This window comes from Saccostrea echinata, unplaced genomic scaffold, assembly GCF_033153115.1.
Source record: "Saccostrea echinata isolate AGI-Se365-2 ecotype Australia unplaced genomic scaffold, CSIRO_AGI_Sech_v1 ptg000008l, whole genome shotgun sequence".
Classification (NCBI taxonomy): Eukaryota; Metazoa; Mollusca; class Bivalvia; order Ostreida; family Ostreidae; genus Saccostrea; species Saccostrea echinata.
In genome coordinates, this window is record NW_026889757.1 from 10,097,174 (window position 1) to 10,118,965 (window position 21,792).

At 31.9% G+C, this 21,792-nt stretch overlaps 1 protein-coding gene across 1 annotated transcript in view; it reads right to left on the reverse strand.

Moving 5' to 3' along the window:
- The window catches only part of LOC133181057 (peroxisomal ATPase PEX1-like), a 35,531-nt gene that overhangs the window by 492 nt on the left and 13,247 nt on the right, over positions 1 to 21,792 (reverse strand). The window contains exons 12-19 of the mRNA XM_061315597.1: positions 13,724 to 13,929; positions 9,986 to 10,120; positions 9,667 to 9,731; positions 8,461 to 8,520; positions 8,235 to 8,317; positions 7,764 to 7,867; positions 7,089 to 7,475; positions 6,641 to 6,831 (exon numbers count right to left, since the gene is read on the reverse strand). Of these exons, the coding sequence (XP_061171581.1) occupies positions 6,641 to 6,831; positions 7,089 to 7,475; positions 7,764 to 7,867; positions 8,235 to 8,317; positions 8,461 to 8,520; positions 9,667 to 9,731; positions 9,986 to 10,120; positions 13,724 to 13,929 (1,231 nt within the window). The remainder of the gene's footprint in view (positions 1 to 6,640; positions 6,832 to 7,088; positions 7,476 to 7,763; positions 7,868 to 8,234; positions 8,318 to 8,460; positions 8,521 to 9,666; positions 9,732 to 9,985; positions 10,121 to 13,723; positions 13,930 to 21,792) is intronic.

A 21,792-nucleotide genomic window follows, 5' to 3' on the forward strand; every position in this document is an offset into this window, starting at 1 on the left:
CTACGTTTCTTATTTTCATCACTGGAGAAGTAGTATGTAAATGATATCTTGCACTGACATTTCCACAATACTGCCTTATCTTCAGCTACTGAATTACATCAAATAGTTCTGTTATGCCCCCATTATTAGGGCCCTTTTTGATGCTGATGGCAGATTAAGCACATTTGCATGTATCAATGCCGACCTTATATCCTCTTTGAGAACTCTTCTGTAGATGAAGGTCTCAAGAGTCTATGGTAATCTGGATACCATTTAATATTTTGTGTCTTTGTAATTTTACTTCTTTTAATATCAAAAAATGACAAAGAAAACTACATGTAGAACAATTGTTTTACAGGAGGATAAATTGTCAAAGTCATGTACCTATAGATATTTCAGTTCTCTTTTACTTATCAATAAAAAGCTCTTCTGAAATTTAAACTACCTAAACACTTCGAAGTGAATTAATTCTTACTCTTTTGATGTTTCAGAGTATACCATTTAGCTGTTTAAGGAATCTTTGTATGTGTGCACAAATACATAGTTTATCAGATGAATATGTGTACATGTAATTAAACCTCAATAGGCAATATCAAGAACACTGCAGGTACACTGACATCAATGTATTACTGAACTTGTAACATAAAATTTGATTTAAAGTTTATACATGTGACATATCAACTTGGAAAACTTAAATTGATTTCATGTGAATTCAGTTTAAATTTCAAAGAATATCAATTGAATACAAAATTGTGCAAAAAGCCATACTAAAGCAGTACATCTTGGTCTTGCATGTATACACTGTAATGATACAAGATCTTTTATTGTTTCTTTTTCTTTTCTTTTTTAAAATTTTTAGTTTTAAAATTTTTGTTAACATAATGATTGAAATTAAGGATATATAACACAAACACATTGAACTTCTTTCAAATATTGCTATGAAATAATTGTAAAGAAATAATGCAAAACATGTAAAAATGAGAACAAAACAAACTGAATTATGTCAAGTTGAGCAAATTTAAAATTAGTGTTTGCTGAAGATTTGTTTTCAGTGCCTTTCTGTGAAAAGACATTTGGTAATTCCTTGAATTCTTTTGAAACATCAATTTAAAATTGTTTTGGGCACATCATGTTGTTATATAGGTATTAATGGATATTCTATCCTATGGAAGTTTTCTAAAAAGTCCTTAATTGGTGAAAAAAATACGTAAAAAAGTGTAAATTGTAACTCTTCAAAAGAGGTAAAAAAAATTATTTTGTTATTTATCATTAAATTTGAATTTTTTTCATATTTAGATACATATTTATGAAAAATCGATCTAAAATTAAACCAATTTACTCTAGAATCTACCGATGACAAATCGAAGTCATATTCACAAATTGTTCTTTCAATCATCTTTAGAGCCAAATTACACTAATGGTATTATGGAAATCTGAATACCACAAATTGCTGAACACTAATTAAGTTAACACTGGTACAGATCAGGGACTTCATTTCTTCTGTTCCAATAAAGACTTCCGGATTTACTCAATTCCTTCATCACCAGAAGAAAAAACCTCTCAACACTTAAAAACTGCCATGAATGGAACTCAAACTTTTACACAAAGGTCAATTGTTTTCCCTTCACTCTGAAACCCTGTTATGCAGTGGCCCAGAATTATGGGAAACACAACAAGACCCACTTCTGGTGGCTTTGAGTGGTGCTTTAAGGAAACGTGAATGAATATTGCAATTGCCGTCTGTCTGTGAAGAGGGTTTGGAGAATCCACTATTACAATATGAAGTTGACAATTAGGAGAGATACCAATGTACAAGATTGGGAACTTTTCAGATTCCTTTGTCAAAAACTAGCTTTGGAGAGAGTAGAAAATATTATTACATGTATATGTACACATAAAAATTAATAATATTCAATTTTTGATTCTTGGTATTAAAATTCTTATTTTAATTGTATCTTATACAACATTTAACATTTTCATCATCAAGAACGACAAGATTGAGGGTTCATTATACAACAGGTCAGAGACAATATCTTTATATTTGACTTTAAAGGAGATAATGGGAGAAGGGGTTGATATTTCTTTTTTTAAATGGGGTATAATAATGCCTTTCTTAAATCAACAATAATTTGAGCTGAGTTTTAAATGGAATATCACTCTCTTTCATTTTAAATTTCTTATATTTTCAACACTTTCTCAAATTCAACATGCTTGTTAAATCTCACAACTTTTTCTTTTTTAAAATTGTATATGGAACATTTAAAAACTTTGCATATTGATAATCAATGAAAACATTGGATTGTAATTAACATATTAATAAACAATTCATAGAAATAAAAGAAGAAACAATTTTTCTTCATTATATCAAATATTAAAAATTTATATTAATACTGAGTGATGAACTCAAAGACAAACAAATAAAAATGTTTAACTAACCCAAAAATTTTCCAATAAAAATAACTTTTTTTTAATTGTCGCATAAAATTTACATATTTTAGATGTCAACAAAACTGTTGGTCCTCACTGCAGGAGAGTTGCAGGCCATAATTATATTGAGTGCAAAATTATTTTTGACAGATGAACTATTGTGCTCAACATGATTGCAAAGTTGAAATTAGAAATGCACAAATAATGAAACATTTCTCTTAGAGGTGTGTAAGGTTTAGAAAAATAGAAAACAAATTAAAATCATAATACGGATAGCAGTAAAAATTACTTTTTTTATGTGAGAAAAATGCTTTTGGTGAACCCTTTCTATACAAATAGGGAACTATAGCCTTGAAAGCCATCATAATTTCATGTATTCAAAAGGATAGAATTCAAATTTGTCTAAATCACAAAGCTGCTGAATGAATCTCCTCCCTTTCTAAATATCAAATCTAGATGAGCAGTTTCAATTATAACATTTGATTTATCTTATTTGTCAAAAGTACATGTTTTTTATTCAGAAGGGAGACAATACATGTTACAGAGGCATTTTTCTCGTCAATAACATGACTAATAGTCGTTGCACAATGTCTCCCAAAGTTCTTTCAAACTTCTCTTTTGTGTGCCGAGTTCTCATCATAGGCAGTGCGGTGTGTTGGCTTTTTGTTGTATCTTGCCTGTAATTAGTTGCTTCAGAAAAAGATATTTGATTTTTTGACACAGACAATAAAGGTTTCCGACTATAAATGCGGCAGGTATTGTGCTCAGCTGAATAAGCCCATTTCAAAATTTGTTTAACCAGCCCTCCTATCAATTGCTACCACTGGTTAATTTTTGACTCTATTTGACATTCTTTTCAGCCTCTGACGGTTATCACCGCACCACAAGCTCTAATGGAAAAAGATGAATTAAAGTCATTGTGCGACCTTTCAAAATCTCCTTTGGAGAGAAAATAGCCTATTGAAGCATGTGGATCTTTAAAACATTTTGGTTAATTAGATGAATTTGTAAAGTTTAGTCAATCATAAAATATTCAATCATATCCATTAAATTGGCCACTATATGTATGGTTTTCCTTTTCAATCAAAGGAAATTTATTGTGTCTCAAAATCAATCATTGATAACCAACCTTGGACCCTAAAAAGAAATTCTATAGCAGAAAACCTGTCAAATATGTAACAGAGTAAAAGCCTCAGAATCAATTGGACTTTGTTGCTGGTGTATTTATCTTGGAAATTGAGTTGACTTGCTGTTTTTATCTGTTAACAATAAACCAAGACAACAAAGGGAAAAAGTACAATCATACGATAACACTGTATCCGGTAACTAAACCAAGAAAAAACCAGGCCGGATACCACGATCTGGTGCATGTCTGCAGAGTATGCACCGTATAAATTACCGGATAATCAGACAAAACTTCAAAAAGGCCCCCTGATGGATATTAATGACCATGAATCTCTAAAATGCCACAAAGTTGTCACTTCTAAATTATTATCAGCTGATTTAAAATAAATCCCCTTAATTTATCAACATCTTAACAATACCTTACTGAGAATTGGCACAAGTCTGAGCCATCACCTTGAAATCATATTTCATCTAAAATGTGATTTATAATGTATATATCTTTCATTCAAAAGAGCCATTTATTGCAAACATAATGAGTGTTGGATATATTTATGATACACTAAGCTCAATTCTAATTCATAAAGAAATGAAATAATTGCTATTTGATATGAATTTTATGTTGCAAATGTTTACAAGCAGAAACAATAATAAAGGCAAATTTAATCAGCTTTATTTCCTTGAATTTCTGTGTGTACTTCTGAAGTTCTCTCATTTTTCAAGAATGCACTAAATAAAATATCCATTTTCTACGAATCTATTAAATTTAAACAGCTTTGCATTGAAAATTGCTTTTTAAATGGTTGTGATAGAATTTTGATAATAACGAGCTTCCTCTTTAGCATATTCAGAACTGAATTATTGAGACTTTTAAGGAGTTGCCAAACATAAATGTAAAAACAAAGTTATTTCAAATAGCAATTATTTGATAGTAATATTAATTGATTTTTGACAACTTAATTTTTGTTATCTTTATCATACTAAAATTTCCAATAAAAATTTTTTTATTTCTCCAATATCATCTTTTAATATTTAATATTTAATTTCATACCTTTTAAAATAATGATTTTTATAGTCTATGTTGACTCCTTTTTCAGTTTTGATGTATGGTTGTGAAGGAAGTGTATTTGAAAATTCATTTCCTTCCCCAAAAACAAATGTACATGTTATCAGACACCAATATTTTATAAGTGTATGCATATATTACAATCTAATTCAGAAAAGTGGTGTCCTTCACTTATGGAAAAAAGAAAAGGATGGGAAATCTGAAAAAAATATGCAGATGGAGAAAAGAAAGGTCAACCTTGACCTTTGAGCTTTTGACCTTAAAGTTAATAAAGGTCTTTTTTCAGTGAAAGAAATTCAAGACCTTAAGGTATATCACTTGTTAGCTTTTGAAAAAAGATTGGTCAGAATCTCTAACTTCAAAACTATTTATTACAATTAATTTTTTTAAATATAAATGAATTGAACAATGCAAATTTCAGTTTAAGAACTGCTCAAAAAATCATAAAGAAACAAGATTTAAGGGGGACTATTACTTATGGAGGAAGGATATTTAGAGGGAAATTCTTCAAATCTACACATTTGTTGAATTTGTTATCATAGGACTTCTGCACATTTTTTTTTACTCAGATAATTTTTTCCATTATTAAATGCCAGGAATATAATACACAAAACTTCAATTAATATTTATTAAAAATTTTACACATTTACATAACAGACTTTCCCCAAGAAACGAAGATACATGTATAATGAAGAAGTTGATAAAATTTACATTTTTTTTTTTTGGCCTGAAAATTACACATTTTGACAAATATTTCAAAATTTAAATAAAGAACCAAACTTTTTCTTTCATTATTTTAAACTACATGATACTCTCAAGAAATCAGCAATTAAGTCTTAAAAAGCTTGAAACAAGAAAATATTTTATTATCTATTTAGATTTTTATGATAATTTTTTTCAAGTCACAAAATAAGTTACGTGCATAAGTTAGAATTTTTTCAATGAAGTATGGAGATAACAAACATTAATCAAGCTCAAAGGTCCATTGAAACAATACAAATCGTAATCAGAGCAAACACGGACCTCTAAAAACCATCACAGGTGGGATCAGGTGCCAAGGAGGAGTAAGCGTCCCCGTCGACCGGTCACACCCACTGTGTGTTCATTGTCATGATCGGGCAAACAGAAAAATCCATAGACAATTCATGTTTAAATAATGGCCTAACAATTGGTATGAAAAACATCAGCATTTGACTTAATGATTGACTGTATTTGCTGACAAGTCATTGTATCAACCATAGAACTTGTGAAATGATGACTATACAAGAGAATGTTGATATAACTTCATTGCAAATGCTCAAAAGCTTTTTACAATATAGTTCAAAAAAGTGTTACACACAGACAGAATGTATAAATTTCTGACACTGACCTTTAACCTTTTGACCTCAAATCAATAGTGGTCTTTTTTAAAGCCATAAGAGTTGTGATATTAAATTTTATTGAGAAAAGCTTAAAAAAAAATTAAAGGTATCATCTGGAAACTGTTATTTGCAATGTATGAATTTTATGACTTTGACCTTTGGACCTCAAAATCGAAAATAGTCTTCTTTAGGCAATTAGGAGTTACCTCAAAAGCTTTTCAAGATACAGTTGAACTTCGGTATCTCAAACACTGATATCTTGAATACCTTTGATATGTCCAAGTGATATGGAAGTCCCTAACACTTATTCTTTAAGTATTTCACCCTCAATATCTCGAATCCTCATAAATCTCTTAACTTTTTTCTCAGTCCCATTGAGTTCAAGATAATATCTACTGGAAACAAGTGTTGCAATGACGGAAAGTAAGAATTTCTGACCTTGACCCTTGACATTTTGATCTCAATATCAATAGTCTTTCTTTAGGCCATAAGGAGTTGTGAAATAAATTTTAATTGCAAAAGCTCAAAGACTTTTTGAGGTGTTGTAAAGAGATGAAAGTATCACAGACAGAATGACAGAGAGACAGGATGGACAGACCCAAATCAATGAGAGACAGATAGGATGGAAAGCAGGGAACAATAAAACAACATTAATTTTGTAACTGTTCCACAAAGAGATACTTACATTTGTTGAAATTTCCTTCTTTCTTTCTCATTAACTGACGGGTGAGTCTTTTGCAGGGCAGCTTGTAAATGTGATTGGTTGATTTGGATCAGTTGACCTTTAGAGGTTGTCACTGGAGAAAACATTGAGTCCACGGTTGATACATGTTCTGTAGCCTTATTTACTATTAATCGACCTCTGATTTGTTCAACCTGCAAGAATTTTCAAAAAAAAAAAGAAAATACAATAGTGCTTATTTTAATATAGAAGTTTAAAAGGTAGAAACATACACTGTAAGTAAAAATCAGATTTCCTGACAGAAATAAAAAAAAACTGTTATTCTTTATTAATAAACAAACCTAAGCATGTTGAAAGTATTTTTTAAAAAAATAAAACATCAAATTCAAAAGTACAATTCAAAGATTAAAATGAGACGCATTTTAAACAATACCCACTGTTTCTTCCTCACCTGACTAGAGAGTTTTTCCTCTACTTCCTCTGTGAGAGGAAAAGGACCATCCTGTAACTTAGGAATGTGAGCAATCTTTTTATTGGTGGACAATTTAGGAGGCACTGCCTCCACTTTCAGCAGCTTTTGACTCTTGGACTTCCTAGGCACCCTAGGACTCCTTTGGTTCTTGTTGCCTTCTACTGGTGGAAGTAAAAGATTAGGATTCTCTCCCTTTAGTACCTTTCCTGTAAGTTCATGGATAGCCTCTAGCTGAGCATTGTATAATAATGCTTTGATGTCAGCTCCTGAAAAGTGCTCACACTCCTTGGCAAAATATTCCAAGTCCACAGTCTTTCCCAGAGACATTTTCCTTGTAAGGGCTTTGAAAATCTTTAACCGTTCTTCCTAGAGACAGCCAATTTTGACAAATCTAATGATTGCTTTTTACTCCAGATACTGCTATATGAAACTTTAAAATATATTTTGTGTACTTTGTATCATGTTTTTTGTGCTCTTTTTATTTATTAGTTATAAAACTTGTAACAGCAATGCAAAACAAATCAATTAATCCTCATGCAGTGTTCATCTACCTTAGCTATACATATTCAAAGAGCAATAACTCGAATAGACTGCACAAATTGCAGAATAATAAAATTTTTACAAATGAAATCTGCAATAGTTATTATCTCTAACCTCATTTGGGAGCTTGCATTGTAGACACTTATCTAATCTACCAGGACGAAGAAGTGCTGGGTCAATTAAATCAGGCCTACTGGTGGCTGCCAGTACATACACTCCTATATTAAACAGAAAAATCCAGCTTAATAAGACATTATTTAGACATGAACAAATGAACTATGAATTCAGAGATATTATTCATTGCATGCTCATATAATGTAATTAAATTTTAAAAGTGATTACAATATATGTCTTCAACAGTGAATGTGCTTAGTAATTGTTTGGCAGTCCTAAACTTTCATACAGGTATCACATTTAATTTTTCCAATCCACAAATTGATACATTTTCAAAAAAAAAAATGCCAAATTGTAAAAATCTGTAAAAGTATATATTGTAAAATATTTGAGATAAAAATAGCCTACTTTAACTCCTTACATGTACATACTAATGTTAAAAGCAAAAAAACTTTTATATGCTTTACCTACCTTCCAACCCCTCTACCCCATCTAACTGGGTTAACAGCTGATTAACGACCCTGTCTGTAACCCCTGTGTTGTCATGGCCACGCCTACAATTTTGATATTATAAATATGGCTATAATGTAAATTGTATAATGTAGCTGTAGCACATGTAGTTCAATGCACTCTGCAATTCAGAAAAGAGATTTTTAATATTCCTCAATGATCATTGACAATTTACTGAAAATTTTACCTTGGAGCCAGAGAGTCAAACTCATCAAAGAACAAAATGCATGGCTTGGCACTTTGAGCTCTTAAAAAAAATATTAGTAATTATTAGGGATGTCAATTTTGTCAATAATTCATATTCAAATATTCAATGAAAGTATTCAAATATATTTGAATATTCAACAAAATAAATAAAATCTGTTTTATTTTAAATATGCATGCATCATCCTACTCTCATGAAAGGTTTAGCGTAGGTATACTTATATTGGAAGTAAAATTATATGAAGACTTTTGTAGGTGTACAATAAAATTCCATTTGATATTTGTCAATGTTTGGAATAAATAATTGATTTAAATGTAGAAAAGTATAACTTTAACAAATGAAACGTATATATATAATTATAGTAGCTCCAACTGAGGAACCAGTCATCTTACAAAAGGCAATTAAGATAGTCGTAACTGTATACTGTTCAGATTTCAATATGTGTAATAAATTACAATTATCTGCCTAATAAGAGATATGATTATAATCTTTGATACAATGTTTTTAAAATATAATCAAATATTTCCATAGACAATTTTCCTAGGTAATTAACTAATTTCCCGATAATGAATTTAAAACTCAGGATTTTGTACAACCAGAGATAATCAACTTAGGTAATTTACACATTTATTCTTAAATTGAGCCCTTTACAATATTAATTGCAGACTAATTCTATATCAGACATTCATTTAATGATCAATTAAATTTGTTTAGATAAGTATGTATACTCTTCACTTTTTAGACATTCAAAGAAGTTTTTAATTTTGTTGTCCTCTATTCTAGATCCAATCGTATTTAACTTGTGAAAACTATGAAAGTACGTTTTGTATTATACATAAAGCATTATTGTACAATTCATTAACACGTACCTTACTCAAAACAAAATACACGTTATTTAGTAGATCTATAAGATAAGAAAGTAGTGATAGAAATCAGGCTATGGAAATTGATCGCTGGTGAATTAAACAGGGATAATTCCAAAATTTATTAATCACAGTACTTCTTTTTATGAAATCTGAAAAACACCGAATATTCGAATCTTAAATTCATATTCGAATAACAACTCATCGAATGAATATTTGAATGTTCAAATATTCGTTGCCATCCCTAGTAATTATATAATAATACATTTAAAATCTTAAACCAAACAAATTTCAGGTAAAGAAAGATAACTTTTACAGAGCTCACCTCACAAAGTTGTCCCTGACAGCCTGTTCACTAGCACCAATGTATTTACTCAGAAGTTCTGGCCCCTAATAATTTAAAGTGATGATTAGTCAAGGATATATCTCTCACTGAATCAAATGAATGCAAAACTCTTTTGTCTTATAAGAAATGAAAAGTAAATTATAAATACAATAAACATATGTACTCCTTGAATTACATGTACATCACATAAATGTACATGTACTGGGGTAATTATTATCCTAAAGAGCATGTATGACAGTATCATATATTTATCTGATTGTATAAGCAAGATTTATCCAATTAAAAATTCCTCCTTTACCTTGATACTGATAAAGTTGAGTCCACATTCCTTAGCCACTACTCCTGCCAAAAGTGTCTTCCCTGTCCCTGGGGCCCCATAGAGCAGTAAACCGGACCTTAGTCTCAGAGGGCAGGAGGAAAATAACATGGGGTACTATAGGTATTAAAATAAAAAAAAGGTTGCAATCTTATACTTGTGGTATAAGGAGATAATGATGCAAATAATTCACATATTTTTCTTTTTTTCTAATTTAACTAATCACAAAAAGTGTAAAATTTACAAAATATCTAAAATTTACATGACTATGAATTAGGCAGATGTATTGATTGTAAATATAGATTTCCATAATCCAATTTTATTTAGTTTTCCTGTTCTCACTCCTTAATATTTTTACAATGTCAAATAACAGGTGGCATACCAAATGTCTTCTGACAATTTAAAAAATTATAAAGGTACAAACATGTAAAAACTAAAAATATGTCCATAGGACATCAATGCCCCGCCAAGTACATGTAATATTAGTAATGCAACATGAAAATTTGTATGAGTGTATAAAGTTTGATGAGAATATCTTCTTTAAAATTGAAACCAAAATATAAAAAAAATATGGATATAGATGATAAATTCTCACCAAATAATGTATAAGTGCATATGCTTACTTAAAAGTATCTTAAATGATTTTTTTTAAAAACTAAGCAAAATTCAACTATAAGGAAAGTGAGGTCAAGGTCACAGGAAAGTGCAAGGTCAAAAGTTTTTGATGCAGTTGAATAGCTCTCACTAATATGTATCAGCATATTAAGTTTGATAAAAATATTTTGAATGGTTTTAAACTGAGCTAAACACTAATTAAAAAAAAGTGAGGTCAAGGTCAAAGGAAAGGTGGAGGTCAAAAATGTTGATGCAGTTGAAAAACTTACATAGTATGTATAAGAATATGAAGATTGATTAAAAATATCATGAATGATTTCTTTAAAACTGAGCTAAACACAAACTTAAGAAAAAAGAGGTCAAGGTCAAAAAATACTACTGCAGTTGAATAGCTTACTTCAGTATGTATCAGCATATGAAGTTTGATAAAGAAATATCTTGAATGGTTTCTTTAAGACTGAGCTAAACACTAATTTAAGAAAAGTGAGATCAAGGTCAAAGGAAAGGTCAAGGTCAAAAAATGCTGATGCAGTTGAATAGCTTACATCCGTATGTATTAGCATATGAAGTTTGATAACACTATCTTGAATGGTTTCTTTAAAACTGAGCTTAATACTAATTAAAGTGAGGTCAAGGTCAAAGGAAAGGTCAAGGTCAAAAACTGTTGATGCAGTTGAATAGCTTTCATCAATATCTATCAGCATATGAAGTTTGATAAAAATATCTTGTAAAGTTTCTTTGAAACTGAGGTTTGAACTGAACTAAATGCAAAGCGTGATGTAAGGATATATGGAAGAACAGACAGAAGGACAGAAAGATGAAAGGATGGAAGGATGAAAGATGGACATGACAAACTCTATATGCCCCTCCCATACTCATGGCAGGGCATAAAAAAAACTTGAACATAACAAACAATCACACATTATAGACTGTGTTCCTAGCTACTCTAACACAATGCTAGTTTTTAAGGCTATCTATACATTATAACTGGACACAGTAGTCGGTATACTGATTACTTAAAAGGGTTGTTAGTAACTGTCTACAGAAATATAGCAGGCTGAGCAAACTCACAGATAGCTCTGCTTCATCTCACCATCTATGAGATTGATCACCCAGATATATTTTTGTAGACAGTCACTAGCAAACCCAATGAGCATTGTTTTGCCAATGACCAATAACAGTTAACAAACCTATGGATCAATCACAATAAAATTATGGGATTTTCTTGACTGTGCAAATTTCCTTCATTTGTGATCTTACTTTTTTACTTTAAATTATGTCACTGGAAAAAAGAAGTTACTCTTAATTTAATTGCAAAATTGCTAAATAGGTAATGACCTGAATTAAATTATTTATTTATTTTAAAAGCAAAAATACTGCTAGCATAATTTTTTTCTGTAAATATGAATGACATAACATTGTTTAATCCACCATGTTGCCGTCTACATTTTGCTACTCACTGTCTACAAAAATAAAGACTGCAAGCATGTGACGTCTGTTATCTAATGACAGAGTGTCAGTCTATAGTCTGAGGCAAAACAAACGTAAATAGAGCACTCTCTATTTGTATTACTGTGTGACTTTGTAGTGGAAGCAGGAGATATTTGTTGTTATATGTCATAGACAATTAATTACATATACTCTGGAGCTTCTCCAATATGTTAGGAAAACAAAACAAAATCACTGTGTTAAGTGATGAAGCATACTTGAAAAATCAAATTTACCAAGATCTTTGAACTTCACACTTTTAAATTGACTTCACATCCAAGCTTACATCCTATAATTCCTTAACTTATATCCTTGGCATACAATTACGAATTCACCATTTAAAATACTGCAAACTAAAAATTTTAGTAAAATGAGCAATTAAAGGGTTTTTATCATGTATCTAAATTTCTTAAAAATGAAACACTATTATATTCTTGAAACATATAATTATCATTTAATTATGAAATAATGTTGAAAACGGCCTTGATTAGATGATAAAACGCCCGTAATATAGGGTCCTTGAAGTAAAAATCTCTTCTAATTAGATATGGGTCACGTGGTATTGAAACGTCATAGGTGTCAATGGTCAAAAGAACTCATAAAGCTTATCGTAAGAAAAAAATAAATTGAATACATTTTTATGCTAATTAAATAGAATACACAATATGGCCGGTTGAAATTTTGACATCAACTATATTCCTTTGGTTATGGATGGTCAATCTTTTATGTATGAACGTCTAGCAGAGAGAAATAACCAGAAAATATGCTGATAATTGGAGAGGTCACCAAAGACGAAGCCGTTGACAACTCGGGACTAGAACAAATTACTGAAGTTTAACTTCGTAAACATTTATAAATATAGGGATTTTAAATTCTCCTTCATTATTATTCTAATTAATTATATATAAATAAATCCTGTATATCTTCTATCTGTTCCAGCAGTGAATATCATGTACTAGAAATGACACTTCTTCAATGGAGCCGTACGCCATTACGAAGTTCACAACATTCCTACTAGATTCTCTGTGACTTTTAAAAAATGCGTGTTTGTCATTTATTATTTTTTTAAAGGTATCTTTCCTTAAAATATTTTTTTTTTATAGGACAGAAAAAAAAATCATGATCAACCGAGCATTAACCATTTAAATGCCATCGCATTTGCAGAAAAAGGCCCTCCTTTCATCTCTCGACCAAGTCCAGGAAATGTGGAAAAAGAATCTTCCTAAAACCTTTCTTGTTCTTATCCTAAAGCCATAAATTATACCTTACTAGCTGTCAATTATCCAATTATCTCTTAATTATTTTCTAACAGGTTTAATAGACACAACAAATGAGCCCTTTTGTATACACAATAGGTACTTCGCTTGATCAGGATTGACACCTATGTCGTCAGAGCAATGGCGTGAAACATCCGCGATCAAAATATGCATATTGAGAAATTCAAACTTTGAATCGCTGAGACATCAAAAATATTAATTTTCTAGCAAAGATTTTTAAATATATGTTTTAAATAGCATGTAAACTTTGTCATATCAAAAAATTTTGAGACGTGATAAAAACCCTTTAAGATCAAATCTTACAGCACAATCTTGCTATGAACAGTGATATTATACAAACCTTGGAGGGCCACATGAGGGTTTCCATCAGCGTTTTCTTGACATCTGTGAGCCCACCCACATCCTCCCACCCTAATTCCCCTGCCTGGTGCAGCGGGACATTCCTGATGGATGCTGGTGTGAACCCTGACATGGCCTCTGTGAAGTCGGTCTGGGTGAGGACCATCTCTGGTTGAGGTTTGTCTGCTGATTGGTTAGGGTCCTTCTCTGATTTAAAAAAAAATCAAACTTCATCTTGATAAGATTATTGGTACTTTGTACATGTTGTATAGCCTTCCAATTCAAAATAAATCTCAATGTCTTCTAGATTAATTTTGCTGTTTGCCACATATATAGTACCAGCATGCAAAAATTTCCTTGGATTTCATTTTCATCTCTACTTTCTGTTTGAAAGTTAGCATAATTAATAATTACAGAAGATATTTCGACACTTCCCTTATTACTTAGGACATTTTAGTAAGAAAACAGTACAAGGAATTAATTCACCTGCATATAATTATTATAATAAATATTATTTTTCATTTATTTTATATGTCAGTATATCACTATAGCACATCTGTCACTCTCTTATGATTTTGTTAAACTGACAAGACTATAGATCTATTTTAATATATCCTTTCAAATTTCATTATCTATAATTAATATATTATTAATTTGCATTTACAATAGAGCCAACCTGTCTCTTAAGATATTCATAAGATTTTACAGTAAGATTTTTCATTTTACTTTGCAATAAAAACCTTTCATTCTACATTTTTAGAAGAAATTCTGAATTCCTCTATCATATTCCTCATAATTATAAAGACAACTCTTGCTATTATAAACTCGGCATGTTAGTAGAAGCCTCCCTTCATGTGCAGACAACTCTTTCTCAATCTCTCGTGCAACCAAAATCATCACTAAGGCAAATTTCCAATAAAAAGATAAGTAAAGTATACAGCAATAAAAGTCATTGGATATTCTTCCAAATCAACAAAACAATTACAGCTAAATTCAACCTCTATACATTGTGAAACCCAGACAAATACTCGTTACAAAATGCAGATATTAGTTCACCATCATAAGGAGAACTATTATGACATGTGGTATATATTAAGGTGCTACCTCCCATTAAGCTCGAGGTCTGTTACTGTCGACTTCTTCAACTCACAAAAAATGTCCACTAAACATTGACATAAGTCGACAGTGTGCCTTGACCTCTTTTTATTCAATAATTAAATATCCTATTAGTAAGTTTCAGAACATTTTGTAAATTCTTCATGCAAACAAGTGAATTTTTTTTAAAAAAATCAATACTTATAATGCCTATGAGATGGCATTAGAGCAACTGTGTTGAACATATCTTAAATCAAAAGGAAATCTTAAATCAATGGAAAACAGAATTTTTTTTCAACCACCATTGAAACAAAAATAATGTTTTTTACTTATATTTTACATAAATTTTTTATTTTAGCTTTTGTTGTTTCAAAGAGAAGGGGGAGACATATGTTTACAGACAAAAACACACCAAAATGGTCATTTTATGACCAATTTCAAATGACATACAACTCCTATTACTTGAAACTGCATGCAGATATAATTAATTTTACATAAGTTTAGTGAACAGAAAGATTTAGAGATCATGAGTTTTTCAAAATCATTTTTAAAATTCATTTTTAAAGTATATATGCTTTTAAGGGATACATTTTTACACCCTTGTTTCAGAAAGAGTTGTATTTTACAGCAATTAGTAAATTAAGACTGGTATCAGAGCTTTTCATTAATTACTAAGTCAACTCTGCATTAAAAGAAAAATTAATTAGCAAATATTTCAAACATGTTGAATTATACGAGTCTGAAAATGTAGGCTGGAGTTGTGAGTTGTGTTTGCAGTTCTAAGTGTACTAGAGTTCTAACAACGATGTCATACATTAAAGTGTACATAAATAAGGTGACAGGAAGCAGCAAGAAAGGCACTAAAATATTACTAGCACTAAAATAAATACATTTACAGTATAATCAATGATAAACACTTTGATTACAAGACTCCTATTCTACACACTATCAGGTGATGCCAAGCCAGCAAGACTTGTTCATCTAAGTAATCAATATCAGTCTTCAAGTTTTACAGCTGGAAGTCAGAAACATTCCTAGAATGCTGAAGGTACATGTAATAGAATCAAGAAATATGTCTATGAATGCCCCCCCTCCCCCAGGGTTCATTAGAAATGAAACATGAAAATTTCTATTAGTGCATAAAGTTTGATGAAAATACACTGTATCTTGAATAGTTTCTTTAAAACTCAGTTTTATACACAATAAATAGATAAGTCAAACATCATTGGGAAGGTCAAAGTAAGAAAAAATGGACATGTTTGTTAAAATTCTCAACAAATTGTGAATCAGTGCATAAGCTTACATTATAGAAAAAACCTTGAATAGTTTCTTTGAAACTGAGCTATACACAAAAATGTTGATGTAGTTGAATACCTCTCATCAATATGTATCAGCATATAAAGATTGATAAAAATATCTTGAATAGTTTCTTTGAAATTCAGCTAAACACAAAATTGAAGTCAAGGTCAAAGGAAAGGTCAAGGCCAAAAATGTTGATGAAGTTGAATAGTTCTCATCAGTATGTATTAGCATATAAGGTTGATAAAAATACAGTGTATCTTGAATAGTTTCTTTGAAAATAAGATACTTATTTAAGACAAGAGGCCCAAGGGCCTTAACGGTCACCTGAGTATAATACAACAATTTAGAGAATCCATAGAGTATAAAATGAACTGAAAGGTGAAGCTTTGTTGCCCTAAAGCAAGAAAAATAGGGTGATCAGGTTCAACAAAATAATTAGTCTAGTGTTCATTAACAGTTCATAAATTAGGTTCTAATCTGTTCCCCATTTATCACTATCACCATACAGTATATTAACAAACTATCAGTGCCTCTGTACTATTTTAATTCCTTGTTGAAATCTCTTACATTGGACTCTCTTGGTCTTTGATGAACATTGAATAAGACAAGTAATTTTTGTCTCATTTTTATTTATCTATTACTTACAAGTCTACCTGATCACTAAAACTATGAAAGTACTTTTTGTATTATACAATAAAAAATCTTGCAAAATTCACTTATTCTATTAACCTTTCAAGTACATTATTTACAGTGACTAATTATCAAAAGTAAATGGCAAAGGGGAATAACTCCCCTCAGTAGAATACAAATTAATAGAGCCCTGGCCAGGACCAGAACACTTGACAAAATGGTCCAGATGTTCAAAAATATTTATTAAAACTTTTACTCTTTTTGCCTCTGATATGCCCAGGTGCAGAGAAGATTTTCAAAGAAATAATGCATTTTTTACTACAGATTCACTACATTATCAATAGAGCCCCCCAGCCCCCCCCCCCCCACACACACACCCCACCTCCCATCCCCACCGAGAAACACCAGAGTCTCTCACCCTGGGACCAGAAGTTTATTCATCATACATGTAAGTAATCACTTTGTTTATCTGATTAACACTAAGGAGCAGACAGGATTATTTAACAGAATTAATGCATTTTCACTACATTATCAAGAGCCCCACCCTTACACCAGCACATCTGACCCAGGGGTCATGCAATTCACTACTCTGGAAGAAGTAATCATGCTCATCATAACTATACACTTAGCTTCTTTGCTTTTTAACCAGAAGCAGAAAAGAATATTTTCAGAGAAATTTTGCTTTTTCACTATATAATCAATAGAGCCCCCCCCCCCCTTTTAACCAGAACCCTTGACCCTGGGGCCATGAAATTCACAATTTTGGAAGGGGCATACTTGCGTATCATAACAATGTACTTATAGTTTGTTTAAATAATACCCAGGCGCAGAGAAGAAGATTTTTAAAAAAATAATTCACCTTCACTATAGGATATATATGGCCCCGCCCTAGCACCAGAACCCCTGTACCTGGGGCCATGAATTTCCTAATTTTGGAAGAAGCATCCTTGCTTATCATAACAATGTACTTAATTTGTTCAAATAATACCCAGGACTAGAGAAGATTTTTAAAGCATTAATGCATTTTCATTATATAATAAATAGAGCCCCACCCTAACACCAGAACCCCTGATCCAGGGTCCATGAAATTCACAATTTTGGAAGAGGCATCCTTGCTTATCATAATTATGTATTTAATTTGTTTAAATAATACCCAGGAGTAGAGAAGATTTTAAAAGCATTAATGCATTTTCACTATATGATTTATATAGCCCAGCCCTAGCACCAGAACTCTTGACCCTGGGGCCATGAATTTCACAATTTTGGTAGAGTCACTCTTGCTTATCATAACTATGTATTCAATTTGTTTAAATGATACCCAGGAGTTGAGAAGAAGATTTTCAAAGAAATAATGCACTTTCACTATATGATTTATATAGCCCAACCCTAGCACCAGAACTCCTGACCCTGGGGCCATGAATTTCACAATTTTGGTAGAGTCACTCTTGCTTATCATGACTATGTATTCTATTTGTTTACATGATACCCAAGAGTAGAGAAGAAGATTTTCAAAGAAATAATGCACTTTCACTATATGATTTATATAGCCCCGCCCTAGCACCAGAACCCCTGACCCTGGGGCCATGAATTTCACAATTTTGGTAGAGTCACTCTTGCTTATCATAACTATGTGTTCTATTTGTTTACATGATACCCAAGAGAAGGGAAGAAGATTTTCAAAGAAATAATGCACTTTCACTATATGATTTATATAGCCCCGCCCTAGCACCAGAACCCCTGACCCTGGGGCCATGAATTTCACAATTTTGGTAGAGTCACTCTTGCTTATCATAACTATGTATTCAATTTGTTTAAATAATACCCAGGAGTAGAGAAGAAGATTTTCAAAGAAATAATGCACTTTCACTACATGATTTATATAGCCCCGCCCTAACACCAGAACCCCTGACCCTGGGGCCATGAATTTCACAATTTTGGTAAAGTCACTCTTGCTTATCATAAATATGTATTCAATTTTTTTCAATAATACCCTGGGGTAGAGAAGAAGATTTTCAAAGAAATAATGCACTTTCACTATATGATCTATATAGCCCCGCCCTAGCACCAGAACTCCTGACCCTGGGGCCATGAATTTCACAATTTTGGTAGAGGGCTCAATGCTTATTACAATCATGTCAACAGTTTGACTGCTTGATGTCCAGGAGTAAAGAAGAAGATTTTTAAAGATTGCATTAATTTTGGTGGTTTTAGCCCCACCCCTCAGGCCCCAGGGGGGCAGGGACCACGAAATTCATAATTTTTGTCCCCCTTCACCCATAGATGCTATATGCCAAAATTGGCTGAAATTGGTTGAGCGGTTTCAGAGAAGAAGCTGAAAATGTTTAAATGTTAACGCACGACGACGGACAAAAACGGATAGCAATAGGTCACCTGAATGACTCAGGTGACCTGAAAAGTGAGGTCAAGGTCACAGGGAAGGTCAAAGTAAAAAAAAAATGTTGATGCAGTTTATCAGCTCTCATCAATATGTATAAGCATATAAGGTTTGATAAAAATATCTTAATTTTCTTTGAAATTGAGATAATCACTAATTTAAGAAAGTAATATCAGGGTCAAAGGAAATGACAAGGTCAAAAATGTTGATGCAGTTGAATACATCTCATCAATATGTATCAGCATATACAGTTTGATTATATCTTTAATAAAAATTCTTTAAAACTGAGCTAAACACTAATTTAAGAAGTGAGGTCAAGGTCAAAGGGAAGGTCAAGGTCAAAAAAAAATTTGATGCAGTTGAATAGCTCCCATCAACATGTATCAGCATACGTAGTTTGATAAAAATATCTTGAATAGTTTCTTTGACACTGATCTATACACAAAGTTTGACGGAAGGACAGATGGACCAAAGGACAGAAGACAAACAAGACAAACACTTTATGCCCCGGCCATATTCATGGTGGGCATAAATTATTGATAACACACTGTGAGAATATGCCTGTGACAGTCAGCAATCTCCCCTGTACTGCACTGTAAAGACTTATGCAGCTGGACTGACATGAAGGCAATATTGCATAAATTTACAATGTAATATATGGCTGAATTTCATTCATCAGTAAATCACATTTCCATTCCATCCAGAAAGTATCAATTAATGGTTGGTTACAAGAATTGTCATGGAGTTTAACACTTTACAGATGTCTGTGTTGTAAAATACCAGTCTTTTTTATGGAAGTAGCAAAATGGTTTTGCAAGGCATTACTGTACATCCATTGTGATCATTCACTGATGGAAATCCAACAGGATATGGATAAAACTGTTCAAAAAACATGTTTTGTCCTTCATCCAAAATTGTCTACAAGTCACATCACAACAACTATCAAGATCCCATCATTTTTCTCTAATAATAGAGGTTTAAGATATTGGGATTTGCCTGATTGTAGTTGAATATGAAAGTTCAACTAAAAGAAACACTTTTTCCTTCATTTGTTTTTTTTCACGAGGATATTTCAATTAGATATTTCAAGATTATTAGGCAAGTCCACAATGTTGCACACCTAACTCTAACAGATATAAACACAATGTGGCAGTTTTTCTCACATAGGAATCTTGTATTCTATGTAGAAATCCTAATTAATGCTTGTATATACACAATATGGCTTCAATATCTTGTGAAATTCACAGTAGACTGATCATAGGATTAGTTATGCTCAGTTGCACATGACAAGCAGTAAAAAAGCAACTGTCTGTTTAATCAGGGGAAATACCAAACACAATACAGCAAGAAAGGTACTCACTATGACAGGGGAAATACCAAACATTATACATCATGTAAGTGAACTCACTATGACAGGGGAAATACCCAAGTAACACAGTACAGCATGAAAGCATGAAAGGACATTCACTATGAGAGAGGAAATACCAAATGCATGTATTACTAGTATACAGCATGAATGTATACTCAATGTGACAGAGGAAATACCAAAAATACATGTAGTGCATCATAAAATGACAATCACAAGGAAAAGGCAATACCAAAACACTGTGCAGCATGTAAGTACATTCAGTGTGTCAGAGGGAATATCACACACACTCTTGAATGAAAGTATATATGTATGCTCAATTAAAGTTCACATTCTCACTATATAGTTTGGTAACACACTGTACCAAACAATGCAACATGACAGTATACACTCTTTATGACAGAGGTAATACCAAATATGGAGAGGCACACAAGTTAATTTGTTGTGAAAAATGAAATATGGTACCAACACAATGCAGAATTACATGTACGCAAAGTGTGCTAACAAACATTCTGAAGAATACACTGAATTATACACTGAATTCTATAGCTACTACAAGCATGAATGATTGCAACAAAAAATTGTGCACAAAAAGATTATCACCAATAAGAAACTGATCATTATACATTCTTATAAGTCTGAGCACATGGCTCAGTTGTCATAGGTATTTGGCCAGAAACCCAGATATCACTGGTTTGAGCCCCCCTATAGGCCTTTGATGTTGTTTGTTGTCCTTAGACAAGACACTTTATCTGCATTGTGCTTTACCAGCTTACACTTGGGGTTAACCAGCGATGGACTGTTGTCCCATCTAGGGAGAGTCAATGACTCTCACCTGCTTAGCATCAAAGAAACTCAGGTACAAACACCAGCCTTTTGAGCCTGTTGGCTCCAAGAAGGATTTAACTAACGTCACATATTGTAATACCTTAGAAGTTATTATTGCTTATATAAATCTTTACTTTTAAAAAGTCACAAGTGGTCCCCCTTAAATATAATGCTGGACAGTTAGATGAGATGTAGATAGATTGGTAAGATGTTGGAAAGCTCTAATGTGTTTCAAGTCAAACTTCAATTTGCATTCATTAATTAATCCACAGCTTTGGTGGGATCATCTACATGTACATGAGTCAACAAGCTATATCTTATTTGCATTTTTGGGTGTTCAACAGTTTAATACATAAAAGGTGTAACAAGAGGACCATGGGCCACATTGATCACCTGAGTACTTTGGCTAAGAAGAGTAGAAATTAGTTCACCATTGAAAAGTTACCCCCCGTTC